Source organism: Scomber japonicus, chromosome 13 (genome assembly GCF_027409825.1).
Source record: "Scomber japonicus isolate fScoJap1 chromosome 13, fScoJap1.pri, whole genome shotgun sequence".
Taxonomy (NCBI): domain Eukaryota; kingdom Metazoa; phylum Chordata; class Actinopteri; order Scombriformes; family Scombridae; genus Scomber; species Scomber japonicus.
The window spans coordinates 10588296-10615591 of record NC_070590.1 but is presented as its reverse complement, the minus strand read 5'-3'; the positions used below and the strand labels follow the sequence as shown (position 1 = coordinate 10615591).

Below are 27296 nucleotides of genomic sequence, written 5' to 3'. Positions count from 1 at the left end.
TGTTTAATCTGTGGACAAACAGAAATGTAAAAATGAATTTTACATGTCAGTTTTTTACATCTAATCGCCTCCACAGCTTTATCTTTGTGCTTGAGACAGACATAAAAGACTTTCTCATCTAACTCGCTGCAAGAAAAGAAATAAGTATATATTTGAAATATCTAACTATTGCTCAACATATTAATGAATTCTACCAATATTATGGGAATAAAGCATGCTTACTGTTGGGTAAATAAAGTACTCCGCTCATAATCAACATTGAAGATAAGCAGACTTTATTTTGTCTGAAGGATGACAGGCTGTAACAAAAGAGTAGATAACTATCCACTGCACTGTAAGACTGTCACAAAACGTCTCACATTAACAATGAAAAAAAGAGTTGGATCAACTGAATACTACACATGAATCCATTGTTAGCATAGGAACTATCGTCGGTATTTATACTGTTAATTATAGAGGAAAATCTACATTAGAATGACAACTGGATAAATTGCGGTTTGCTTTCTCATCATTGTGTGACTGCTGGCTGTCAGATGTTAAGATTTTCTTGTTGGTTTTGATTATGTTTCCAAAAACTGAATGAGTGAACTCTTAAGAGTGTGTGTATATGCATGTATCTCATGTGTAGTGTTAACAAAGCTCTGGTTCATGCCCTGTCATTTAAAATAACATGATTCAGCTGATGGTTGGTTGGTGGAGTGGTTTAATGTTAGCTGTGAAAAGTCTCAGTTAGTCTCAAACCATAGCGGGTCATCCACTAACCGCAGGGTTGGTTGTGTGATTCCTGGCTCCTCCTGTTCTTGGGTTGAAGTGTCCTTGAGCAAGACACTGAACCCCAAGTGGTTCAGGCCAGGACCTTGCACGTCACCATTGGTGTGTGTGTGTGTGTGTGTGTGTGTGTGTCTGTGTCTGAATGTATTTGTAAATTGTAAAGCGCTTTATCCGTTGGATAGAAAAAAATCATTATGTAAATGCAGGTCATTTACCATTTACTTCTCTGCTCAAATACATGCTCTTGTTTGTGCAGAGGCTAATATGGATCTGTAAATTAGAGAGCAGCTCTCTCTTCCACGGCCCAATTACAAAGAAATGTAATATGCTGATTAAGTTAAAAATACACCTTATTATACACAAACAACCTTATGTTTAAGGATGTATTTTGTTATTTCTGCTCTTGTAATTTCTGCATTAACAAACCTTCACAAAATCAATACATAAAAATTGTATGTTCTCCAGGCAAAACTCATCTTGCTTTTACCATTGCAATTGGTCTCTTAATCATCAGATGAATATTTTAAATTCATACATATTTGCTGAGGGATATTAAAACAAAATTTAGGAAATATATTTAAATTAATAAATAAAGTAGATGAGGCAAGTTGAAGGAAAGTCAGTACACCAAAGGTCTAAATTTCAACATTGGGTAAAGCAAAAAGAATTCTGCAGTGTATTTCACATCACAGATGTATGATGTATAAAACTGTAAGAGTTGCAGACAATCTCTCCCTAAAAAGTGTATTAATGAAATAACACGTTCAGTCGGGGTCACCATTGTACTCCTTGAGCAATGAGGCTACATTTAAATAATCAGCCACAGCCACAAGCAAATTGCTACCACAGATTGGATCTTAATATATCCAATAAATCATTTTTAACCAATATGTAGTCACCAACAGGATATTTGAATATTTTAAATACTGATATATTGACTGATATTTTTTAGCTTATTCATTTTTTAGTTTTAAAAGGCTTCATCTAAATTAAACACCTAAATTGGTACAATCTTGGCTGATATCTTTGTTAAAAAGAGCAAAGAGAGGAGTTAGACTAATGTCTGCTTTAGTTATGTTAAACATGGTGTACAAACATGGGAGTACATATTGCAGTTGAAATTCTTTTGTCTCTTCAGCTCTCAGTAATCTAAGTGCAGATCATGTGTTAATGGGGTGAGATCACACTTCACGGTACATCTGAATCATCATATAAGGATCATTAAGACATGACTCCTCATAGGTGACACACCCACTGTTCTACAAGACATCCAATATCTCTCATAATTACACATGCTGAATAATCCCATCTAACCCTGATTCTCCATTTCCTTCATCTATCTATCCATCCCTCTTTCATTTCCAGCACTTTAATTTCATCTTTACATCTCTAATTAGCCATAGAGATGTAAATCCATGCTTTGCAGGGGCTCAAGGGGCTTTGCTTTGACCTATTACCCTTTCTCTCATTTCTTCTCTGGTCCCGCCATCTCTTCACAGCTTACTTATTTCTATTTTTTCCCCTTTCTCTTTCCTTTTCAACCAATGGGTCCCGAGGGCGGCAAGTGTGTGCCAACGTGCCATAATTCACAGGCAGCAGCCCCTAGGCTGTTAGTGGCGCAGCATGTGGTCTGCTTTTATCTCTCTCCTCTTACTCCCTCTCTGGCGAGGAAATAATTCATTATCATGCCTCCATTGATTTGTTCTTTCTCTTGAACAATCTCCTCTTTCTCTTTTTCTGTTTCTTATTTTAACACTATTCTGCAATTTCAAACAAGAGCGTGTCCATATAGATGTTGGTTTGCCTCTTCATTTGTGTGCGCTTGCATGGTACTCTAACCTTCCTTTTTCTCCTCTCATCTCCTCAACGAAATCCCCTACAGCATCCACCATCATCAGCTTTGAAAATGTTCTCTCAGAACAAAGGAGACAAATAGCAAAAAGGGTGGGGGGGGCTTTTTATAAGTAAGGAAAAAACAGAATAAGGTAGCAGATCCACAGAACACAAAACAATCCAACAAGGTTAGAGTACAACCACATAATCCGTCATGGCTGGATAACCTCAGCTTTTGGGTACTCGGCAATTACAAGATTTCTGTGTTGAGAAAGTAAGAAATATTTCCCATAGATGCACTCAGAGGGAGTGTTGTTTTCTTCGGGAAAACATCTGCTCTGTGTAAATCAGCAAAGAGTTAGGCCAGATGGCTTGGTTAAAGTGATAAGGTTATGTTTTAATAAAAGTTGTTTTCTCCTCTGTTTGTATGGTGGTACTGGACGGAGGCCAGTTCTGGCGTCACTAAGCTGAACTCACTCAGATCTTATAAAGGGATAAAAGAGAGTGGAACAGGGTAAGGGAGCGAAATAATGAGACTACAAATGAGTAGATGTAGTGGCTTCCAGCTGAAATGCTTATTTTTTCAAATAGTTCATACATCCAAAACCCAAATAAACTCCCTAGGGGCTATTCATTTTAGTTCCTCCTTATTCAAAAGGATGACACTGTGTTTTGATCGGAGTAAGGACTACAAATGCAGAGAAGCTGCAAAAAGATGCTAATGTTTACCTAGTGATGCAGCTGGTTTACATGTGTTTACCAGGGAGGAAGGAGAAAAAAAGGATTTGGGAGGAGGCCAAAAGTGTTAAGAAAGGAAAAGGGCAGAGAGAGATGGAGAAGGAGGATTTAGAGGAGCGGGTGATGCATAATAACATTTTTCCACATGTTTTTCAAGGTCTGGAGGAGCACAGAGGTGGGGCCAGGTAGCAGCAGGGTTAGAAGCAATCAGTCACTATGAGGAGGAGAGAAAAGAGAGGAGAAAACAAGTAGCTAATACACGCTTACATATTTACAAGAGTGTGAGGCAGCAGTAAAGATGGGAGAAAGATGGGGAAGGTACAATATAAGAGAGATGATTTAAAGAAAGTGGGAGAAGGACAAAGGAAGAGAGAAGTGAAGATGATGAGAAGGGTGGCAGTAGAAGAGTGTGGCGTCACAGTTGTGAATTAGTGTACCTTTTTAAATGTCTGGTTAGATGAGGTGTGGACTTAAGTTATAGGACTTGGACTTCTCTACTCTAGGAATTTCAAAGTCCCACAGTTATTTTTTTTTACTTAAATTGTATGTTTTAAGTTGATGAGCCTAGTAGTTCTGAATCAGTTAGTAGTATGCCAAGGTGCCACAAGGTGTGCCAAGTAAGAAGGGGGCAGATGTTATTTCAGTGTGTACTTATTGAAACATCATTTAATATTTTATTGTGCTCATCAGTTTGCTTTAAGTTACAAAATGTATTTACTGGTACCCAACAGTATCTTATTTCAGTACTTTACTCTTTCTGTAGTAACAAACTAATACTACATTGTTATTACAGAGAGACCATACATAAACATACACTAACACTAACCCTAACCCGTCTTCTCCATATGCTTACACTTATGCTTAAGTCTCGCTGTACTCAGGGTTCACTCTTAGTGCTGGAACGTACTGAAAATTAGCACTAATTAACCTAGCATGAATCAGTACTCGGTAGTACCGGCGTAATTCGGTCGATACCTTTGAAATTACCAAATTTAGTGCCCAACCCTAATAATAAGTATAATATAGGACTTGCAATGTCAAGGACATGGACTTGACTCTAGCCAAGATGACTTGACTGAATTTCAAAACCATGACTTTGTCCCAAATCTGCTTCTTCTTATCAAGTTAAATTTGATTAATAAGAGTATTAAGAGTCTACAGTACATGCAAAAAAAAGGCAGCCAATAATTGATAATAATGTCTTTGGTACACTGCATGCACATAAACACATAAATTGTAGCTAAAGAAATCTAAAAATGTAAAACAACAAAAAACAGACTTCTAAAATATCAGCAGCATCCATTATTTATTTATTTATTGGTTTATTTTTCTAACTATTTAGAAAATGGCAGTTTTGGGCAAATGAAGTAAAGATATTTTGTGTGTCATTAAAAAAACAGCAGGATTTAGTACTGGTGTAAATATAATGGTGACAGCAGCAGCAACAACAACAGGAGATTATTTAACACAACAGGTCACGACAGCACAGGAAAACAACACTAAATTTAACAAGGCTGCAATCATTCTCCCTGACATTACTTAGACATATCACCTTTGTTGTTTAGACTATTCAGTTGAGAAGTGTTGTATGATCCTTTGCGATTGTGTTGAAGCTGATTTGATGGAAAAAAACAATTACATTAAACCTGACAGATTTGTTTATTGTTTTAGAAATAAGACTTAGTTAGTTTTCTCTTTTTCTTTTTTTCATACAATGAGCCTCATCCTTCCCGATACGAATGACCATTTTTCCAGTGTTTGGCAGCCAATATCGTTTAATTCCAAAGCCAGAGTTTTTTGTTCGGTAGACTTTAAAAGTGCAGCTTTCACAGCTTCACAAAGCTGAAAGTCAACATTTTTTAAGTGTGTATGAGGGAGAGAGAAGGTGATGATAGAGGAGCAGGTAATCCCAAATCTCCAAAGTCTTTATTCTCAAGAGTGCGGTCTGATTTTCCAGCTCAGCTTAGTGTTGTATGCTCCCAGCAGAGTGTTAGTACACAGTATCACCTATGGCAACGAGCTCCTACTGAACCCATACAACATGCGATGAGCTGGCTTGAGGGTTAAAGCTCAGAGGCTTTTTTTGTCCCAAGATGATGTAGTTTTTTTTATTGTTTGTTTGTTTCTTTCTTTCTTTTTGGAGTGCCAGGTTAAATCCCAGTTACAAGAAGGTGATGCTGTACAACACATCAGAAATCCAGGAAGTATTTCAGTAGCTTTGATGACATTTGATGCTTCTTGTACCATAGAACACAAGATGATCGCAGTGGACTGTAAACTGGACCGTTTTGGAGGCAGAGAGACAACCGATTATTTCCTCGATTTATTGTTGAGTCTAAAAAATGAGAATCATCAGATCAGTAAATGATGAAAAAATGTTGATTACCAGTTCCTAAAGTCCAAGATCCAACTGTTCCAAACCCAATTACCCCAATTAAGTTTACGATCATATAGGACTGAATCAGCCATGACAGAAACTTTTACAGCATGCAGAGCTTGCTGCTCTCACCTGCATCATTATGTTCTGTAAACACACAGGTTGCTTGTTACTTGAGATCAGATCCTTATGGAAAGGGCCTGGCTGGTGATCAAACCTAGGTCCGCCTCACATTAAGCAGACAGTTCTACCCTCCAGCTGCTGTGCTGCCCACATACAGTTTAATCATTCAATCTTGCAAGAATTTAGCCTGAAACTTTCATAATCATTTCCAAAACTCCTGTCATGCTTGGAGGATTCATAACAATTTATAGTTATGTGGTGTAGACAAAACTTTATTCTCCCATAATTCATTGCAGAGAAATACACACACACACACACACACACACACACACGCACACGCACGCACACGCACACACACGCACACACACACGCACACACACACACACACACACACACACACACACACACACACACACACACAGGGAGTACAATTAATCAACTTCATCAACTCATCAGCAGCTTTTAATAGAACCCTGTTAGTGGTTATAATGGTGCCATATTACAATGCGTGTTTAGTTTTCTTTTCTGCTAATTAACTCCACATTTAAGCCAGGTGTAAAAGAAAGAGGAAAATATACTTTTTCACATGTCAATTAACAATAGGGCGAGCCTTAGCTCAACACACACACAAACACAAAAAACTGATGTAATCCATATATTGTTTTTTCATAACAATAAAAATAAAAATAAAAATGTCAATTCAAAGAGAAGTATTTCGGGTTTGATTGTGAAGCACCTCTGATCCTCCTTGAATTTGATGTTTTTGTACGCCTGATGGTTACAACTCATATCACACATATGTAGTTACATGAAAAATTGAAGGCTTAAATTCCTCAAACTTAATGAAATGTGCAGCAATCATCTTGATGGTAAGAGATGAATCAACCAACATTCCTGTACAAATGTCCATTCATAATTTTACAAAGCCAAGCCCTTATCATTGGAAAACCTGAGCGAACAGGCTATTTATATCATGATTGTACATTTCTTGTGTACTGTATCCAATGAAACAGATACTCTTCCTTTTTAAAAATGTTTTAATTGTTTTTTATGGGAGGCATGAAGTGAGTAATGCAACAAAGATTCCCAAGTGGACCCAAACCAGAAATACTACATTTCATTGTCAGTAACCTAACCCCCAAGCAAAAGGGAACCCTAACATGCTTCTATTATAATCAGTGCATCAGTCAGGTTGTAATGTAACTTGTACAGCAGCAATCCCCCAAACATGTTTTTTCCCTTTTTTCTTTTGAGGTTCGGACATAATTATATTGCTTTGGTACTGAGATATGAGCACTACCATAACACTTGTAGCACTGTGGCTGAAGGAATATACTGTTTGTATAATGTCTGAGAACTGATGCTGAGATCTGATACATTGTCAAAACTGCAAGCGAGCGTCCTACTATCACATCACATCGTGTAACATCACAGGCTTCTTATCCAGCCTGAATCCATTAAATAGCCACTTCTGTTCCATCATGTACACAAACCATGCACCTATCAGCTGTGCACTAAAGATCAGACTGGAGACTTAACCACTCAAGTAAAAGATGGGTGAGTGCATGGTATCCTACATTTGTACTTTTTAAACAGAAGACACACAGTTTACATTGTGATATTTAGTTGTTTCCTTAAATGAAATACAATATAGCCAACATCAACTTAACTAGAAACATCAGCTCCCCAGCCAGCTGCTGCCGTGTTTAGGTTTTTGTAGTGAAATGAGGAGGTATTATAAAGATAGCTCCTCATTACAACTAAATGAATCAGCTGTTCCTCACCCATGATGTGCTTTTAATGTGAGAGACAGGAAGGAAATAGAAACAGGGCGCCTGTCAAAAACGAAAACAAGAAAACAACTCACTTGTGTTGCTTTCAGTCAGGACACAGTGTACACTTCTCCAAAATTATAGTATTATATTTGAAGTGTAGGATAACCTCAAAGGGGTTGTTCAGCAATTCAGCAGCAATTTCCAAGTATTTATCTACTCAGAATTAATAAATCTTCCTGTTATTTACATAAATTTATCTGATACTAATCACACCACTAATCTACTCTGATAATTTTATTGAACGGCCCTTTATGCCATACGAAAGCAGGATCAATGAACAGCCATTTTTAGTATAATGGCCTCTGCTTGATGAACCACTGAAGTCTTATGTAGAAAATGAATGTTTAAACAAGCGAGCTTCACATGGACAACCTTATTTCTCTACTTAATATGGAAACTGCTTATTGACCTTAAAATATCTAGCAGCATGCACAAGAGCCTAATGCTGGATAAGTGTTTTTAATTTGTCACACACTGCAGAAAAGCAAACATTAGTTCAGACAGAACTAATCAATGCTAAAACAGAGCACATAACTTTGCTTTAATAATTCACTTGAGATTAAAAACAAGAGAAATAATGCTCTTTTATGTTTGCTTTGTCGCTGTAGTTGTAGTTTCATTAACCGCTGTGTTTTTCCCCCCTCACATTTAGCCTTATCAAAAATTGGTCTCTCTTTTTCTCTGAAGGAAAAAAAAATCTCTCCACATTGTATGGTAACAAATCAAATTCAAAATACAGTAGCTAGTATTGTGTTCTCTCCACTTATCCAGTCTGAACTCAAGAGTCCATTGACCTCTTTTAACCTTGGAGTGGTTTCTCTGGAAAACAGCCCTCATGGGAGCTATATGAAAGAAAATATTGTTCTTTCTCTCCATGTATCCTGCACATCCACTCAGACGTGCATGTTTCTACATCATGTGTATAGATTTTTTCTTCTCTGTATATAACTAGAGATGCGTGCACCCACATGCATGCACACAATCCTGCACGTATGCATTTGCCCAGGCAGACACATACGGTTCTCAACACATCTCATTGTGCATTCTGTCTCTTATCGAGACAGACCCTCAGGTCAGGTCAAGCTGTGGCTCCTGCAGTGCAAAGTTCTGCTGCAGGCCACTAATCTCTCTTACCCTCCTCCTTTACAAGGCTGAAAGAGCTTTAAAACGAGAAAGACCACTTAGTTGGCCCTGTCAGAAAATGCTGTCGCAGTTTTTAGTAGGAGGCATAGCTCGGGGGGGAAAGTGGGGGTTTGCCTTTCTTTCCATAAAGATGAAAGATTATCCAGATTGTCAGAGATCTTATGCTGCTATCAGATGAGAGTATCGCTTTAATAAATTGGGTCTCATCCGGCCAAATGAAGTATGGGAGATTAGCTCCAGACTGTCAGCTTGTTTCCATTAAGCCTCTCAGAGCAACTTTAAACAGACGCAGGATGACTTTTTTGGCATTGGAGACTTAAAATATGCTCAATTTTATCAAATCAAAGGGTGTGTAGATAACATTTTTGTATAATGTATTATTTTATGGGTTGTGAAACAGACAGTGAAATTATACAGGCTACGTTATGCTTTTGCCTGCAAGCAAATAAAAAATGCCTTTCTGCTCTCTTCATAATGTGTAATATATTATAATTTATATACTATATTAAATTGGTTACATAAACCCTGCATATACAATAACGATATTGACTATTTTGACGGATGTACGAGCTGTAACACTAAACAAAGCCCCAGTATAGCTCATTATCCGATTGATGCCACAAGCTAATACAGCCAAAGCAAATTACCTTTTTATTTTATTTTTTTTTACTCTCACATATTTTTTGAGTTACAGCAAATTAAATTTCAGGAACAGGGGAATGAAAGATAAGATTGAAAGAAAAGCTGAGAAATGTCCATGTTTCCTTTAATGGAGCGACAGGAACAACATGACAGTCTACAGACTCTGTTTCATCTCAGTTATTGCAATTTGATAATGCCAGAGGGTCACAATATGTTTGACCTACAGGAGTCATAACACATGAAAATATTGAGAGAAATGATTTGAGTTGGACAAGCTTAAAGTCTATATTGACATTCTTTTTCTTTTTCTTTTCCTATTTAATCGTATTAGCACATGGTGACATAAAGACATTAGCATTAACACTCCTGATATACAGGATACTCAAATGACAGATCCATTCATAAGTTAAAAAAACAAATCAAACCCCACTATAGTAACATAATAAAAATGTGTGTCTATGGAGTATGGATAATTTCTACTACTCTGGTAAACATAGCTGGGAACCCTCCAGACAGGCAATTAATTTGTTCATTTTCCTGACAGGTTATACCTGCCCTCAGGGATTGAATGACACTGTAAAGAGAGTTTTGCCCTGTCATTACCAAACTCATGCAGATTCATTATTGAGCTTCATTCTCAGTAAATCCACTGTCTCTTTGCAGTGCACTCAGGTGCTTAAGTAGCAACACCCACCCCAGAAATAGCCTCTGTTGTTAGCGGCCCGTTCCTGCAAAATTGGTCATTAAATAATGCAGAGGAGACAATTGTTTCCGTTAAATGGCCTGGGAAGTCGGCAGTTCCAGGACGGTTGTGGTACATATCTTGAGTAATACATATTGTTAACAACAGCAGGATTATTTTAGTGGATTTTTGCAAGCATTAATTCCATGAGTGGCTCTCAAATCAGTTAGGGCACTGGGAAAGTATCTAATTATATTTCTGTATTTTTGTTAGTTTTTTAAACCTGTGATTTTACAAATGATGGAGTGAAGGAGTGTAATTTAACTAGCCCATCCTATCAAATTATCATGGACCCACTCTAAACTCACCTCTATTATTTTATTTAAATTTTAGTGTAGAGCAGCATTAGTTGTTCTAACAGTTCTAACCAACACAAAACACCCCTCGTTTCACAAAGTAAGTGTCCAGCTGTTAAGTTTTGCTCTGTCAATCTTGTATTTTAATGCTCATGCAGCTGTGGGAAAAGAGCGAGCAAAGCCAGATTTCCCCTCCAACTGCTCCTCGTGGTCCATCAACACAGCTTGGAACAGATTGTTAAAAAAAACACTTCCTGCACACACACTCCAACTATACACTTGCTCCACTGGCTCGCTCTATATCTTCTCTTTGTGATCCTAACAAGGCATGTTCATTTCCTGGTTTAGAAGCCCTACTGGAGAAGAAGCTCCATGATGGCTTTGTTAGCAGGTTAAAAGACAGGCAGACAAGGAGGCACTTTAAGTAGAGCGACAGTGAAGAGAGAAAGAGAGAGAGAGACAGAGGCAGATTGAATCCAGAAAGGCTGAGATGGAAAGGAGGACTGACAAGCATCCAGAGACTCAATGAGACATCCAGAGAGTGAGAGACTTTGCGAAGGACAATGACAGTGAGAAATAGCCAAGATGCAAAAAAAAGCATCAGAGAGAAAATGAGGTGGTGGGTGGAAGAGAGAAGGAGGTAGAGTGAGATAGAGAGGAAGGGGAAGTTAGAGAAGCGGTGAAGAGCGGCAGAGGATTCCTCTATACCTGTGGAAGAGATTAATGGTCTGCATCCAGTGTGATTAATGAGCTGGCCGCTGATTGCTCATCCCCATCTCCCTCCCATGAATAATCACCACGCCAGCACTCTCAAAGAGAGAGCTTAAGTTTCTCTCTCTCTCTCTCTCTCTGTGAGAGAGAGAGAGAGAGAGAGAGAGAGAGAGATAGAGAGAGAGAGAGAGAGAGAGAGAGAGAGAATACGTGCTTGAACAAGAAATGCACAATGGACAAGAAATGGAGAAAGAGAGACTGGGTGTATGAGACAGTAAATGAGCAGTATATATGGACAATATGTGAAAGTGATGTGATATACAATGTATGCATGATATTAACTGACTAAAAGTGTGCTGTGATTGATTGACTGGGAAAATGGATGTGTATGTATATTGTGATACACAACACAGCATTAATTCAGCATGTCAGTGTGTTTGAAACATGGATGATATATTTACCAATAACTGCAGCCCACCTGCAGAGAGCAGCTCTCATACTGAATGCACAGTGACACACCGGGATCATTTGTACTCACCATGGGCTCCCAGTGGGAGTCCTGCCCCCCTGTGTACTGTACAAACCTGCTGGTATCATTGTGTTCACAGAGGGCATTATCACATACAGTAATGTAGTGAAACATGCAGTTAGTCTCTGTGATTTCAAAGAGAGATTATCTTCTCAGTATGAATCAGTTGAAAAACTGAGTTTCTTAAGATTGAATTAGTCTCTGCTTCAGTCTGGGATTGTGAGAGTATTACCTGTGTTATCTTTGGTTGGTTGTATTACACTAATGTGGACAATGTTAGTTTTGAATTTCAGTGAGCGTTACAGTCTCACGGTCATGTTGGATTTAGAAGATTCCTGCTCAGTGTATTTTCCGACCTTTCAGGTATTTGATTCAATGGATAAGCCAGAAACTGACATTTATCTAATCTCTGTGGTTTCTCAGTTTCATGTATCTGGATCTATGTACCTACTCAAACTATTCTGCATCTTTAAGCATCACCATGCATCACTCCATACTACTTTGTTGCACTTGTTATGCTGCAACACAATGAGAGATGATGATTACAGGTGGCAGCATGTGTTCCTGTGATTAGAAACACTCTGGAGTGAGGAGTGAGGAGTATGTGTTTAACTGCAGCTTGACAACGACTATTGTGCCACATTGTCTGGTGGTCTGAGAATGCCTCTTGACTTTTTGACGGTTTCATAGCAACGATCGGTGAGAAAATCCATTTTGTTGTTGGAAAAAAGAAAGTGACTGACTAGTTGAAGGCTACCCCAAGTATACGCATGACGCCAGCATGAAGTCGATTTGAACATCTCCACTGCTAAATCGTTTGGCAACGCTGCAGGAATATGCAGGATGTGCGAAAGCTGGCAAATCAAGCCCACCTACTATAGCAGCTGCTTTTCATGTAGTGATGAGCTTAATGATTAATGCCTGGATCTTAATTTACCAAATGAGACTGAATAAGGATATTTTTTTCATGAGGGTCAAATATGAATAGTAGTGTTTTATGCATATATTTGCATACATGACACATGAAGGGAGGAGGATGTACTGTACTTGTCGAGTGTGTGATGCTCACCACTGAGTAGTAGAGAGAGAGAGAGAGAGAGAGAGAGAGAGAGAGAGAGAGAGAGAGAGAGAGAGAGAGAGAGAGAGAGAGAGAGAGAGAGAGAGCACTGGTTTTCTAATTTGGGGTGTCTGAGGTGTCACTCTCACCAGCCCAAAGCAGTGAAGACTTCATTCGTCAAGCGAGTGTTTGTGTGTGGCTCTTGCTGTGTGTGTGCGTGTGTGGCTCTTGCTGTGTGTGTGTGTGTGTGTGTGTGTGTGTGTGTGTGCGTGTGTGTGTGTGTGTGTGTGTGTGTGTGTGTGTGTGTGTGTGTGCGCACGCGTTTACATGTTCTCAGTTGTAGTAAGAAGCATTGGATACATAAGAAGAAGGTGAAAGTCTTATTTGTTAGTCTTTAGTTTAGTCTTTTTGTATATTTCTTTCTGATATGTATGTCTAGGAGATCACGTAGAATCTGAAATGCGCTCCACTTTCTTTGAAGAAAGTTGAACCATGTGTTTTTACCTGCAAATTACCAAAAAGTGTAATTTTCATCAGTAAAACAAAGTTTGTTCAATAATAATAATTAATCATTTCTATCAAATTAGGCACCCAACACGTTGACACCCAACATGTAGAGATAAACAAATGGGATCATAACACATTTCACACTAGGATTTTAAGACTGAATAACACTGACATAGACATACTGTAGGCTATCTTTATCTGTCAGAGGTAGTAATTGCTAATCATGATCAATCCAAACACCAAACATGTGCTTTCATCACTCTGCCGTTAGCAGAGGTGGTGACGCTAGAGAGCGAAACACATAAATTAGCTGCGGGGGAAAGTCTACTGTTTAGGGGAACTGAGGACAAGATCTTTCCTCACATACAAAGTGCTGTTTAGCCCTGTGGGACTGACAGGAGATATCTACAGCTACAGGATCCTTTGCTAAAGGTGAATTCATCACACATGCATTAACCTCAGAGAGTCACGGATCTAAGAAGAGTAATAAAATATTTAGTCAAATACAGAGGCGTGCTTAGTACTGCAGCTTGGTTTCTATCAAACTACTCTTTGTGAATTATGAAATAAAGTTAGAGAAGAGAATAAAAACATATCTTTAATACCTTAAATCAAAATGTTGTAAGATGATTGTGTTATTCAGTAAATGGCAATGCATTTAATTAATAAAGAAATAGCAAGTCTGTCACGACTAACCCAGTAAATATTTCAGTTTCTCTGCTCATCAATTAAAAGAGTCTGTGGAAAACCTCACAACATGTCAGTTATTGTATAGTTTATCATGGTGTACTGCAAAATTAGAAACTTAAATTTGTTTTAAATTCTGACACGTTTCATGATATAGCAGCTTTCTGATAGAAACCCACCTGATTTACAATGAAAAGGTATCTTCACTTACTTCATTTTAATATTACTGTATTGCAATGTATGCTGTGGTTATTTTCAATTCAATCACAACAGAAGTTATCTCACGTCACTTTTCACATAGAGCAGGTCTAGACTGTACTCTATTTTACAGAGACCTAAAATTCCCCCAAGAGCAAGGAAAACCTCCTCTTTAATGGGAAGAAACCTCAAGTAGAACCGGGGTTTTGGCGGGCGGATATCTGCCTTGACCAGCTGGGTTGGGAGAGAAAGAGGGAAAGAGGAGATAGAGACTCAGAAAAGCACAAGATTTTGTACATTTTGTTGATCTCAGACTGTTGAACTGACTGTTTCTGTCTCCATCTTAAACAGATACAAAGAGCAGCACCCACAAAAATGGTATATCCCAGCCCATGTGATCCTTTATACAGTATATGAAGCCTAGTACAGTGAGCCTTAGTACATATGCTTTTTATATTGGTCTAGATTGGATTGTTTGGTGAGGAACAGATTCCAACTTAATTATCTTATTCTGAAAAACACACCACAAAACCACTGGAGAGGAAAATTATGTACCTCTGTAACCTATATTTAGTTTTATATTTTCCTTCCTTTGGATCTCTTTTGTATAAAAAAAAATGCATATTTGGTTACAGAATACAACCAAGCATGCTTTTGATTACAGTGGGTTTTATGTTGTTTTATAAAGTCCCCACAGAGGGAGTTTCAATCAGTACAGTCCAATTATATTCTACATTTTTATTTAATTCAGCACTCTGTTGGGAACAACAATTCAATGTGATTTAAAGACATTGATTGAAAGATGAAATTATGCTGTAGAGTTTTCTAGTATTTTTGACCACTCAAAGTGCTTTTACACTACATGTCACATTCACTCATTCATACACCATTGGCTCAGCCATCGGGAGCAATTTGGGGTTAAGTATCTTGCTCAAGGACACATCGACATGTGGACTGAAGGAGCTGGGAATTGAACTGACAATCCTCTGATTGGTGGACAACCACTCTACTTTCTGAGCCACAGCAGCCCAAATAATGATTATATGTACCTTAAAATTAACTTTTCATCCAAATTTAACCCAGAAACAAACTTTAACCTACAAATCATCAATCCATGCTCAGAGGAGGCCCAGCAGCTTGTTTTCTTGCATCCTAGCCGCACTCACATGACTCACACATCTCATCCTACTCCTCACCTTAACCCTCTTTCCTCCTCTTTCAACTTGTCTCTCTCGTTGCTCTCTGCCACTCGTCACCTCTCTTTCTCTCATCTGGTCTACAGACAGGATGTTATCAGTCTTACCCTCTAAAAAGTCATGGTATTCTGCTCTTCTGCTCTGTGGCTTGATGTCTTACTCCAGCTCACAAGGGGCCGGTCTCATAAAAGTGGAAAGGGACAACTCTCTGAGCCGCAGTCTTGAGCTCACCACATTAGTTATTCCCTGGGAGATCTCCTACGTGCTCTGCATCACATTTGTCTCTCTTTCTCTGTCGCATGCACACACACATTTTCACTCTTCCTCTTTTGCCTCTGTTTCGTCTCAGTCCATCTTTGGGCTTGACTTTCTTACTTTTATGTATTTCTTACACTTTTTCTCTCATTATTGAACTTGCTTTCTCTCTATCTCTGGTATGTTTCCTTCCTCTTTTCCTTGTTCTGTATCTCTCTCCTCATACTTTCACTCTTCTTTCCCCCAATATTTAGCCTTGCTTCCTCATCTTTCTCTTTCTCCCGCACTCTTCCCCTCTTTACTCACATTAAACTGTACATCCCTCCAGAGCTGCACACAGGAAACCTCCCTGTTGGCCCTGTCAGCCCGACCGTAGCTCAGTTAGCAGGGCTGATCGATCAGTGGAGCTCCTGAATTCCCCAGAAAGTCAATTACCAACTTGCACATCGGAGCTATTTTGGGAGAAAGGCGGGGGGCTTGGGGGACTGTTGCAATCATTAACTAGATAATGTCATGACAACCTTCCCCAGCCATCCAGGGCAGAGCGAGCGTTGCCTGTGGATATGCAATTTGTCTGAGTCATCTGAGAATGGGACAGAACATGGGGGCATGTTTGATCAGGTTTTTCACAGAGTTGCGTTAGGTGGATATATCTTTTTGGTTGAGTTAAACATGGATGTAGCTATTAGGACTGAGATCTTATACCAATACTATTCGGTTATCGTGCATAATGTGTTGGTAGTAACAAACACCAGAAGCTGACATTGAATGCTTGGTCAGATTCTTTGTCTGTTACAGATAGTTTGGGATCAGTCATAACTTCATTCTAGGAAGTATTTATTAAGTCTTTTGTGGGCTTGTGTATGTTATGATCTGTTTGGCTTATTGATTGAAATTGTAAGACATCATTGTTAGAAAAATGTTTAGTATTTTCAAGGTCAAGGGTACATTTTCACCTCCTGTAAAAGAACATTTTCCTGGACTGCATAAAAGATGGATATGTCCTGTTAGACACATGCTTGTTTAATAAAAATACATTCACAAACTAAGGCCTGAATTAAATAACAGATCACACTATTTGCTAAAACTGGTAAAATTACAATAATTCTGAAAAATTAAAAAAATAATAATAATACTATTTTTCAGTCTACATGAATTCCCTGTTAGTAAGTTACACTGATAGAGGGACGAATTGAGGTTTTGTGCTTACACATTGAGATCCAGCAGCTCATACTCAGAATTGAACACATGATAACTGTGGATAAAAATCCTCAAAGCCTGCCGAATGGTCGACTAGTCAAAAGCCTTGGGGGCTTTGGGCACCATTTTAACTGGACTATGAATTTAAACTCCTACACTGGCTATAGTGTTATCAATAAAAGGGGGACTCTATTATAGCTCAAGCATAATACTCAAAACTCAAATGCAGACATCTTGGTGCAGAAACTTTGGCTTCTTTTGGCACAAATCATATGAGTTCAAATCAGTGTAGCTCTATAAATTATAAGCATAGTATCCCCTTACTAAAAAAACGTAAAGTATGCGTCTGAAAATATTACGTTTTTGCTACCAGACCCCGGGTATCTTATTTGCACAATAGAAAATGTAAGGAGCCAAATAAAAAGCCACCAACCTGAGCTTCTGTTGTCCAATATGAGGAGTCACTTTCACCTGAGGGTTAAATATTGAGCTCTTCCCCCATACTCAATAAAACCTGTGAAATAGACTGTTACACATTGTACCGCTGGTTTTTGTAAACACTGCCAAATCTGTCAAATCAACCTTATGAGAGGGGAAGAGTCTTGCCTCCTTTTAAAAGCTTTCTTCAATAGTGAGCTCCGTCTTTGAACATAGTACCAAAGTCACTGTCATTATTTTGAGCTCATTAAAGTTGTCTGCTTTCTTTAAAAACTTCAGATGCAACTGATGGCAGTTTAAAATTATACTGGAAATGAAAAATCTTGGCATTTAAATGGTCCCCTAATAATTCTTCTAGACCCAGTTTCCTCAAAAGAAAAGTGACAACAGCAATCATCAAATGTCCTAGCTTCTTACTACATGCCTATTTTTAATCATATAAAGAAGCATCATGGTATCATAGCTGTAATCTTAGTGGGTTGAGTTTGGATGGCAATCGGGACTAATTTCATGGTGTCAGGATTAATTTCACAGCTGGTCCATATTTCACAAAGGTAGATGTTTTGGGTTTGTTTGTTTTTGGCCTTTCTGTCAGACATTAATAATGATGACTAATACATCAGCAGGAAGTTTGAAAGTTTAGACTGACCTCATGTGAAGGTTTGGTAGACTGCTGCTGGAAATATTTAAACACAGCTGTCTATGTTTTAATTGATGGAGTATTTCCTATTTCATTTTTCTAATGTAGGCAGCAGAGTTACAGCCCTGCATTAAGGGGCTTTGAGCAGCAGGTTTTATTTGTTTTTTTTAGTTGCCAGTACTGCTTGTATAGCCCAAAATCACAAATTTGCATTCATACAGCAATAAAACAGAATCTGTCCTTGACAAAAAAAGTGGTGAAAAAGGTGAAGGTATTAATTATAAAAACATAGATATGGTCAAGTATCAAGCACAAAAAAGCCACAAGACGACTCGTAGCTTTAATACTGTAGCAACTTCTGTGTTTTCTTTCATGCCAACAATTATTTAAAACCTCTTGTTGCTTTTTTATGTGTTTCAAATCAGCTGTATCCCTATTTTTCTACATTTTAAACAATCAATATAAAGTCATGCTACAGTAGGTGTCCATCTGAAGAGTCAACTGCTGCATAAAGACACAGCAAACCGCACAGGTCTTAGTTTCATGCGCTGTATTAAATTCAATGTGAGCAGCAGTCTAATTGAAATTCAAAGTACCGCCCTGAAAGCAGCCCTGCAAGCCATGTCAGATCAATGCACTTCATCCCTCATCTGTCCACATGGCACTCAAAGGCTGTTCTGCCACCCAAATTACTGCTCTGCTGAATTATAACTTTGTTGGACCTGGCAGTGTACTGTACCGAAGGCATTCTGAAATATCTCTGACACACCAAGCTGTCAGCCCGGATATATCTATCATCTGGAGAGCTACGTGAAACAGACAGCTAATATCCAGGGGTCTTTTACAACACTGTTTGTCAAAGTCTAGATCCGGACAGGAAGGTCCCCCGCAAACATTTCAAAGTCCATTTGGCATCTGTTTTATGTCTGACAATTAAATATCGTCCCATATACGTGTTGGAGTGACAGTTTGTTGTGATTCTGATCGTATCACTGTTGTTTAGTCATAAAAGCTATGAAATCTCTCTGTTCGCATAGATTTGTGTGCCATTATAGGTTGTGATATATGTAATGCAATGTTGGTGCCCAGAGAGGAAGTGCATGTGTAAGCCAGAAGTCAAGTTTCTCTGGGAATTTGTCACCTCCTGTTCGGTCGGGATAGTGTTTCTGGACTCTCTGTACTTGAATGTATTACCATTTATTTAGTGAATCATAGCATTTAATTATATATTATTTTCACTTTCTAAACATAATGAGAGATTTCCATTTCCCTGCTCTCTCTCTCTCTCTCTCTCTCTCTCTCTCTCTCTCTCTCTCTCTCTCTCTCTCTCTCTCTCTCTCTCTCTCTCTCTCTCTCTCTCTCTCTCTCTCTCTCTCTCTCTCTCTCTCTCTCTCTCTCTCTCTCTCTCTCTCTCTCTGTGTGTTTTTAGTTCTAATTAGATCCTCACTGGTGTATCCTCGTTTCAACAATTTTGGCTGTGAAAGGTCACGCAGCAAGGGCAGTAAATAGTAACGGTCCAGTGAACTCTGTGTATATGTGGTGTACAGCTTGCACACACACAATAATGTCTGATTGTGTGCAGTTGTACAGTGTGTGTTTGAAAACCATAGGGATTTGCACAGTATTATGCTTGGCCAGTTCCATTTACTGTAGAATTTTATCAGGTGTCTGTGTCTCTTAATTTATTGAACCCAAGTATATCCTGTGCTGAGTCTATATCGATCCAAGGTCACACACACACACCTACACACACACACACACACACACACACACACACACATATATATATAATGTATATATAACGTCAGTGCTGCCATGCCTAAACTCTAATTTACACAATATCTCAGCATACTTATGCCCCTCTCACAATGTGAGTTACAATACCTATTTTATTTTTCTCACCATCCTATTCTTCCTTTGTAAAGTTCTTTTGACTTTACTATGAAGATGAAGGATGGGCTGGTGTTGAAGTGAGAGGTCCTGAGATAGACTTAAACCCATAATGGTGAGAATACACACATTACACAGCCCACCTTTGCTGCAAAGACACTGTTTTTATGTGGACTAAAACCACAGGCCTCAGTGTAAATTGAAACTGACAATAATAAAAAAAAGTTCAGTGTATTACAAAGTTTTCAGAGTGTAACTGAGACTGTGACTGTAGATTTGGTGCCTGGCCACACAGCTAAGCTTGGCGACAGATACTATTTATGGCGCCAAGGGGAACCAGTGAAGAATAATTCTTAATTTGCCGTAAAGGTGAATTGAATTGGATGGCCATTTCAATGAACATAAATTTCCCTTAATGAGAAGAATGATATTTGGCTAGCTGTGTGTCCTCTGACACGTACTCCTTTTTCATATGCAATATCCTTCACTCCTGGACAGCTGTTTATCCTCCCCGGTCCAGTAGTAATGAGATGAATGCTTAGAAATGTATTAAGCTTGGCTACTGTTCCACTATATCAGCACACTCATTCTGATTTGTGATTTTCTCTGCCATCTTTTTTCTCCTTCGTTCTCCATCTTCTCATTTTTCCCAATCTTTTCTTCTCACTATCATTTTTTCCTCGCTCATTTGTCATCCACTCTCTCCCTCCACCACCACCATTCATCTCTTTTCAAACTCTCATTCAAACAGAGGTTGTCCAACTAAGCCTGGCAGAGGACCAGCAGATCAGCGACTCCACAGTAACAGTGGGCCTCAGTGCTGTCCTTACCTGTGCCATCCAGGGGACGCTGCGCCCGCCAATCATCTGGAAGAGGAATGGCATCATACTTAACTTTTTGGACCTGGAGGATATCAATGTGAGTGCATGTTGTTGTTTTCTTTGTTATTATTGATTTTTCATTTTTGTTGCTAATGACAGTTGAGTTTTTTTCTCCCATTTTTTAAAAGCAAAGAAATATCTCCTGACATTTTTGGTTATGGTTGGTTCATGTGTCCATCACATCACGCGTGTATCGCGTTGCCCGGTGCAAATTCTTGTCTATTTGCGTCTTTGCATTGACTTTATATGTAATCTCGACACGCGATTGGTGGGAATGCACCTTTAGACTGTTAATATATCAAGCTAGCAGCGAGCTTGAGGGTCAACTCCACCCTCTAGTCCAAAGATGATCACTTCTGGCACCAAAAATCCAGGATGGTAAGGATCAAAATGCTGAACTCAAGGCTTTAAGATAGAAGTCCACCAGCCCACCATGACAGCGATGTCTTGGTGGCTACATAATCATTTTTTACAGTTTACGGTTTGGCCACAAGGGGGCAGAGGAACTGACTAACAACTATATATATTAAAGGTGTCATGCTAATGGGTTAGCAAACTATTGGCTCCTTACACATTAGCAGACACAGAGACACATTATCATCCCATTGGGTTGTGTTTGTTTCCACCTGTTAAATATATATATATATTAGTCATGTGATCCTCTGTAGAACCACCTGTTGATGTATGAAACCCATAAAAATTTCCCAACAGTGTGCACCCGTATGTTTTCTTAATATTTCTCTCAAGAAATTTAATTGGACTGCCTGATTAATATCTGATAAACTTTATCAGCAAGGGGACACAGTTGAAGAGCACTTCAAGTTGATTGAAAACAAATAGTCTATTAACACCTTTTTAAAATGAGAAAATCCCACTGCCGCTACAAAAGTGTGAAGAGCTCTGGGAGTTTCCCAGTTAATTTCTAATCATGTGGACATTATTTTCTTTAATATTTTCACTCTGTGTGCAGTACAGGGGTGTGCCAATAATCATATTATGCTGATTTAAAAACTCTCCACACCAAGTCTCCCTTAATAATCAGCCAGGAACCAGCTTTGCAAGAAAGGAAATGATTAATGAAAGATGGAAGAAAAATTCAAGATTGGAGTAAAGGAAAGATACCAGGCTTGTCTCTGAATCAGTAGAAATGCTCAGTGCTTAAAGTGATGGTTCAGCGTAATTATGACCTAGCGTCATATGCACCATGATGTCTATCTAAACACCCCCTCGCCCCTTTTTAAAAATTTGGTCGCAAATTAGTGGCGTTAGAGCTATAAGCTGAATGGCTTAGTACAGGCGCTAACGGAACCAACAGTGTATCTCGTAAATTACCCCACTAATAATGCTGTATTGTTATCAAACTTCTACACTAGTACAAATAGGGTCTTAACTCATAAATCGATGCATTGGAAAATTTGTAAGTACACCAGGAGTTTATTAATATAACACTTACCTGATGGCTTTTACTCTGGTGCTACTGCTAAAGCTGTAAACATCATCAAAATCTCGCACGATCACTGAAATACCATGTGGTCGTGCGAGATCCCACACAGAGCACATCTATTGCTGGAAGAGACTAGTAGTAGTAGTGAAGAAGGAGCAAGAAGCGAGAGTACAGCAGAAGACATCAACGTGAGTAGGATAGGACAATATGCCATACAGTTGTATATATCTACTACTACTAGTCTCTTCCGGCAATAGATGTGCTCTGAGTAAAAGCCATCAGGTAAGTGTTATGTTAATAAACTCCTGGTGTACTTACACACTTTTCAATGCATCAATTTATGAGTAAAGACCCTATTTGTACTACTTTAGAAGTTTGATAACAATCCAGGCATTATTAGTTGGGTAATTTACGAGATACACTGTTGGTTCCATTAGCACCTGTACTAAGCCATTCAGCTGATAGCTCTAACTCCACTAATTTGCGACCAAATTTTAAAAAAGGGGCGAGGGGGTGTTTAGATAGACGTCATGGTGCATATGACGCTAGGTCAAAATTACGCCAAACCATCGCTTTAATGAACTATCTAGCCATGCTCCTGTTTAGACACATCTGCACAAGTGACAGCACAGTGTGGGTCTTGCAGTACTCACCCCCGGATCACAATTCACTAACTGCATGTTAATGAGTGGCCTTGTTGATCTGCTGTGATGATGAGCTGATAAATAATGTGAAGTGTTAAGGTGAAGACTGGAGAAGAGGTGATGGCAACAGTCTAGAGGTCCCTCAGGCTCTTGACCATGCATAATGAATTTCTCCGCAGAGCAGAGTGATCTGAGTGGAGGAGAGAGAGGGGGGCCTTGGCTTTGTTTGACTCACTTTTCATTTAGTTAAATCAAAGATGAAACTAATCTCTAAATTAATAGTTGAGATAACCTCAGTACTTTATGTGTAGAGTTTCTTTAAAGTTTTAGTTTTTTTTTTATTCTGGATGAATGCCAGGAACAAGAAAAAAGGAATATTCCAGGTTTTTTGTGGTCACTTTTGGTTATTTAAGCCAGTTTTCCCATTGTAATATTGTACAAAAGATTTTATATTTTAAGAGACATCCTCATTAAAGAAGAATAAATCATCCAATAAAAATGTAGACACTCAAAGTCCATCCAAGTGGGTTCATGGATTTGTATTTTATATGGATATACAGTAGTGCATATTTGATACATATGTCCATGCAGTAATTTATGTGTTAATACAGCAGTGGATCTACAAGGAGCACACTATTATAGAAATATTGAGCTTGTCAATTCAGAAACTCCTGGAGATATGGATGTCTTATGTAAAAAGATGTATTGATAAGCAGAGATAGCAGTTACAACTCAGAATGCTGGTGTAGATCCAGTAAAATGCCACAGCACATCTGAAAGAAAAGAGTTGAACCGCTCAATTATTCAGGCAGCACCCAGGTGACCTTGTCCCTTGTCATAACATCACTATAAGATTGTTTACTTCAGCACTTTCTCTACAGCAACAATCATAAAACCAACTCGACTTGACTGAGAAGAAGAATGAGAATAAGACAGCTGTTTGCTTGTATATATATATATATATATATATATATAACACATATATCAAACTAGGAGCATTTTCATATATGACACATACAGTCTATGAAAACCCGTTCACACACAGAAATCATTTTAATGCCTATAGACTAATCCGGGTTGTAAACTGAAGTAAAATGAGCACTGTGGGGGCATCTCATGTTTAAACTCACCTGATAATACTTTAATGTATGTAGGATTTTACTTTATATCAACTTATTTTATGAAGTACGTCCTTAAGATCCTCAAGAACATTTTACATATTGAAAGTAAAGTCACTGAAATGTCTTTCAGTAAAGGTTATGATCTAAAAAAATCAATTCAATTAATCCAAATTGAATTGACAGCGTCTTTTTACCTGAAAATCACCAACACTACATTATCTGTGCTGCGCTGTTATCGGCTGATCCAACAACAAACCTAAAATTTGGGAAAAAAGAAAGAAAACACAATCCACTAGCCTCTGATTGAGGTCTACTAAAGACCAAGCAGCCGGCCTCCACTTGGTGACTGATGCTGAATACTCTTTAAATATGTTTCTTTTGTGATCTAGATAATTCATCTGATTACAATGCAACACTTCAGTTATTGCTAGTTTGTTGATTTAAAATCATAAGCTACTAAATTGTTACTGCTGGGTTTAATTGTAGTGGAGAGTTCTGACCAAATCAGTCCATCAGTGTTGTTTCTTTTCCCTAAGACTGCATCATAACCAATTTTCACTCAGACTACCTTCATCTGTCTGAGAGCACAACATATAAATCAGCTGGCAGATTTGACTATATGTAACTTCACAGAGAAGTTGAACAGTCAGCAAGTATTATACAATATTCATTCAAAATGATGTTTGACAGCGTTGCAATAAAATCTACATTCATATTACAGATCCATAAAATGTCAACTCTAGTAAAAATGCAGAATGAAATGTAATAGACTCACAATGCAGGATAAAGAAGAAACAGGTGAAAAGAGGAAGGGGACTTTACTTTCCTTGTCCAAGACCTTTCAGGATATACTTTCCTCTTTTGATCTGTGTCGAATGGAAACAGGATTGTTTTCTGAAGTTTCACTCAACAGTGATGGAAATCTGTCTGCACTCTGGCATATAACCCCTAAACCTGAGAGCTGAGCCTCCATTACAATCAGTCTAATTTGTGTGCTCTCTTTCACTCTCTTCAGTCATTGTTCTCCTTCTGTCTCTCTCTAGCTCTGACCTCCCTCTCCACTGCAGTGTTTTCACCAGGTCTCCTTTTTCTGTTTCTTTCACCCTCAATCTTTCTTGTGTCAAAACTGTCCTATTTACATTTTAAGTGGAGCTATGTTCTCCAGAAAGGAACGACACTTTCTTATTGGCGGGTTCGGACCTGTTTCACCAAATTTGACTGCATGAAAGAGAGAAAACAGCAGTATAATCAACCACACTGCTTATAGCTCTGCAGTTACCAGCTAAAATGTTCTATGTATAATTTATCCATTTATTCAGAGATTAATAATGTATATTTATTTCATTAAAACAATTACCACACAGCTAATTTTATTTTCATGTGCATTGCAGCAACTTGGTAAACATGAAATGAATAAGTATATGTGGGCTGATGTTATAGGGGGAAAAAACACTGATGATTGCTATTTGAGGAGAGGTTATAGGAGACACTGATGGAGTTTTACCATCTTGAAAAAAAACTTTAATGAGTGACTTTAAACTTTATTACTTCTAATGTAGCAGTCTTCATGTATAATTCTTCCACTCTTCTTTCCATTACAAAAAGCATATAATTTCCCCTTGAATGAAAATAACAGCCTGTAATTTTCTCAGGCTGTTTGTCTGTGTACCGTCAGTGTATTTCATGAACTCTGAGGTTAACGACTGTTCCCATTGTTATGAGGGGATGTGCTGGCAGAAATCTCCCATCTATATTCATGTCTTTTCAGTCACTAATGACACCAACCAGACATAATGTATGATTAGAGTAAAAGACAATTTTGAAGTATAAGTGAAGCTCTGCGAAAGGCTGCCAACATGTCAGGTCACACGTTTTACTTGTTTTTCATCATTCTTGGTCTAACATGTGCACTCAACATCAACTACACATCTGTCCATCCAGGGAGAGAGATCCTTCCTATGTAGCTCTTTCTGAAGTTTCTACCATTTTTCCCCCTTACAGTATAACAGTATAATCTCTGGCAGTTGTAAGCATACATTAAATAATAATAAGTGTAGTAATATTATAATAACAACTAGAAAGGACATTACCAATAATGATAATAGTAGTAGTCTAAAACTCACATTTTAATGTATGATTATCTGTGAAAACCTCAAATTTGCAAACAGTCAAAGAAATGTAAAAAAAGCTCTATTTTTTGCAATTAGGGTATTTTGATAGTTTAAATGTTTGTTAAAATTAGAGTTTAAAACTTATCATGATGTTATTCTGTGTTGATGTAGAGTCAAAACAAACAACAAATCTAATGATGCAGCTGACAACATGACGTTTGAATCAGAGGTGCTGCTAATGATGATAATCCTTAACTCTTTTCTTTTCAACAGGAACCATCAATTATTAAGATTTTACTCACAAATATATCTTAACATAACCTGTCAGATAAATTACAGTCATATATTTTAGCCACATTCGGTTTTAATTGCCCTCACTGGTGTAGTTGTATCTCTCACCTTAATTGTAAATTTGGAACATTAAAAGCAGCCCAAACTCTCCTGTATATCGTAGAGGGAAGTCATCTCACATTTTCCTCACAAAGCAAACCCTCTCTGTCAGGTCACATAAATTTCAAGAGGCCTCAAAAAGAAAGTCTTTTGCGGTACCCATGTCACGACAGTGCTGCATCAGGACATCTGCTCCGCCACTTGGTGGGACAGCAAACTATTTAATGCCTTAATCCACCCTAAGCTGTGGCTGGAACCCCCTAGTGACTGCTGCATGCTGCACCAACAACAACCAGCTCCATTCATCAACCTAATGGGCTTTATATTTTTAACCCTTGCCATTTATCAGGCTAAGGCAGCGTGATGAGGGGAGAGAGGAGGATCAAATTCCCCAACGCCTGCTTCAGCTCAACAGGGAGACTGTTGATTCATGGTCTCTCTTCCTTTTCCCATCACTCTTTTTCTCTCTTGTCTCTTCCTATCACTCCCCGCTGTTGTGTGCCTCCTCTCTCCTCTCCCCATTCTCTCCAAGCATCCTTACATATTCTATCATGTCACCTTAATTCTCTCACCTCTTGTCTCTCACTCCCTGTGGCTCTTCACCCTATTCTTCATCCACTATTCCCTCTCTTACTCTCCTTCTCCTCTTTGCTCTTTCACCACCACGCTAAATTCTCCTCTTCCATCTCTCCCCTGTATTTCAGGACTTTGGGGACGATGGCTCCCTGTACATCACCAAGGTGACAACTATCCACATGGGGAACTACAGTTGCCATGCCTACGGCTATGAAGACCTCTATCAGACACATGTGCTGCAGGTGAATGGTCAGTAGTGGCTCATTTCTTACTTACAGTGTTGGAGAAGTGTGGAAAAATGCATTAGTTTTGTTTGTGGTG

At 38.5% G+C, this 27296-nt stretch overlaps 1 protein-coding gene across 1 annotated transcript in view; it reads left to right on the top strand.

The window, feature by feature from the left end:
• Positions 1 to 27296, top strand: part of fstl4 (follistatin-like 4) — a 197791-nt gene that overhangs the window by 146254 nt on the left and 24241 nt on the right. The window contains exons 6-7 of the mRNA XM_053332315.1: positions 20560 to 20726; positions 27104 to 27224. Of these exons, the coding sequence (XP_053188290.1) occupies positions 20560 to 20726; positions 27104 to 27224 (288 nt within the window). The remainder of the gene's footprint in view (positions 1 to 20559; positions 20727 to 27103; positions 27225 to 27296) is intronic.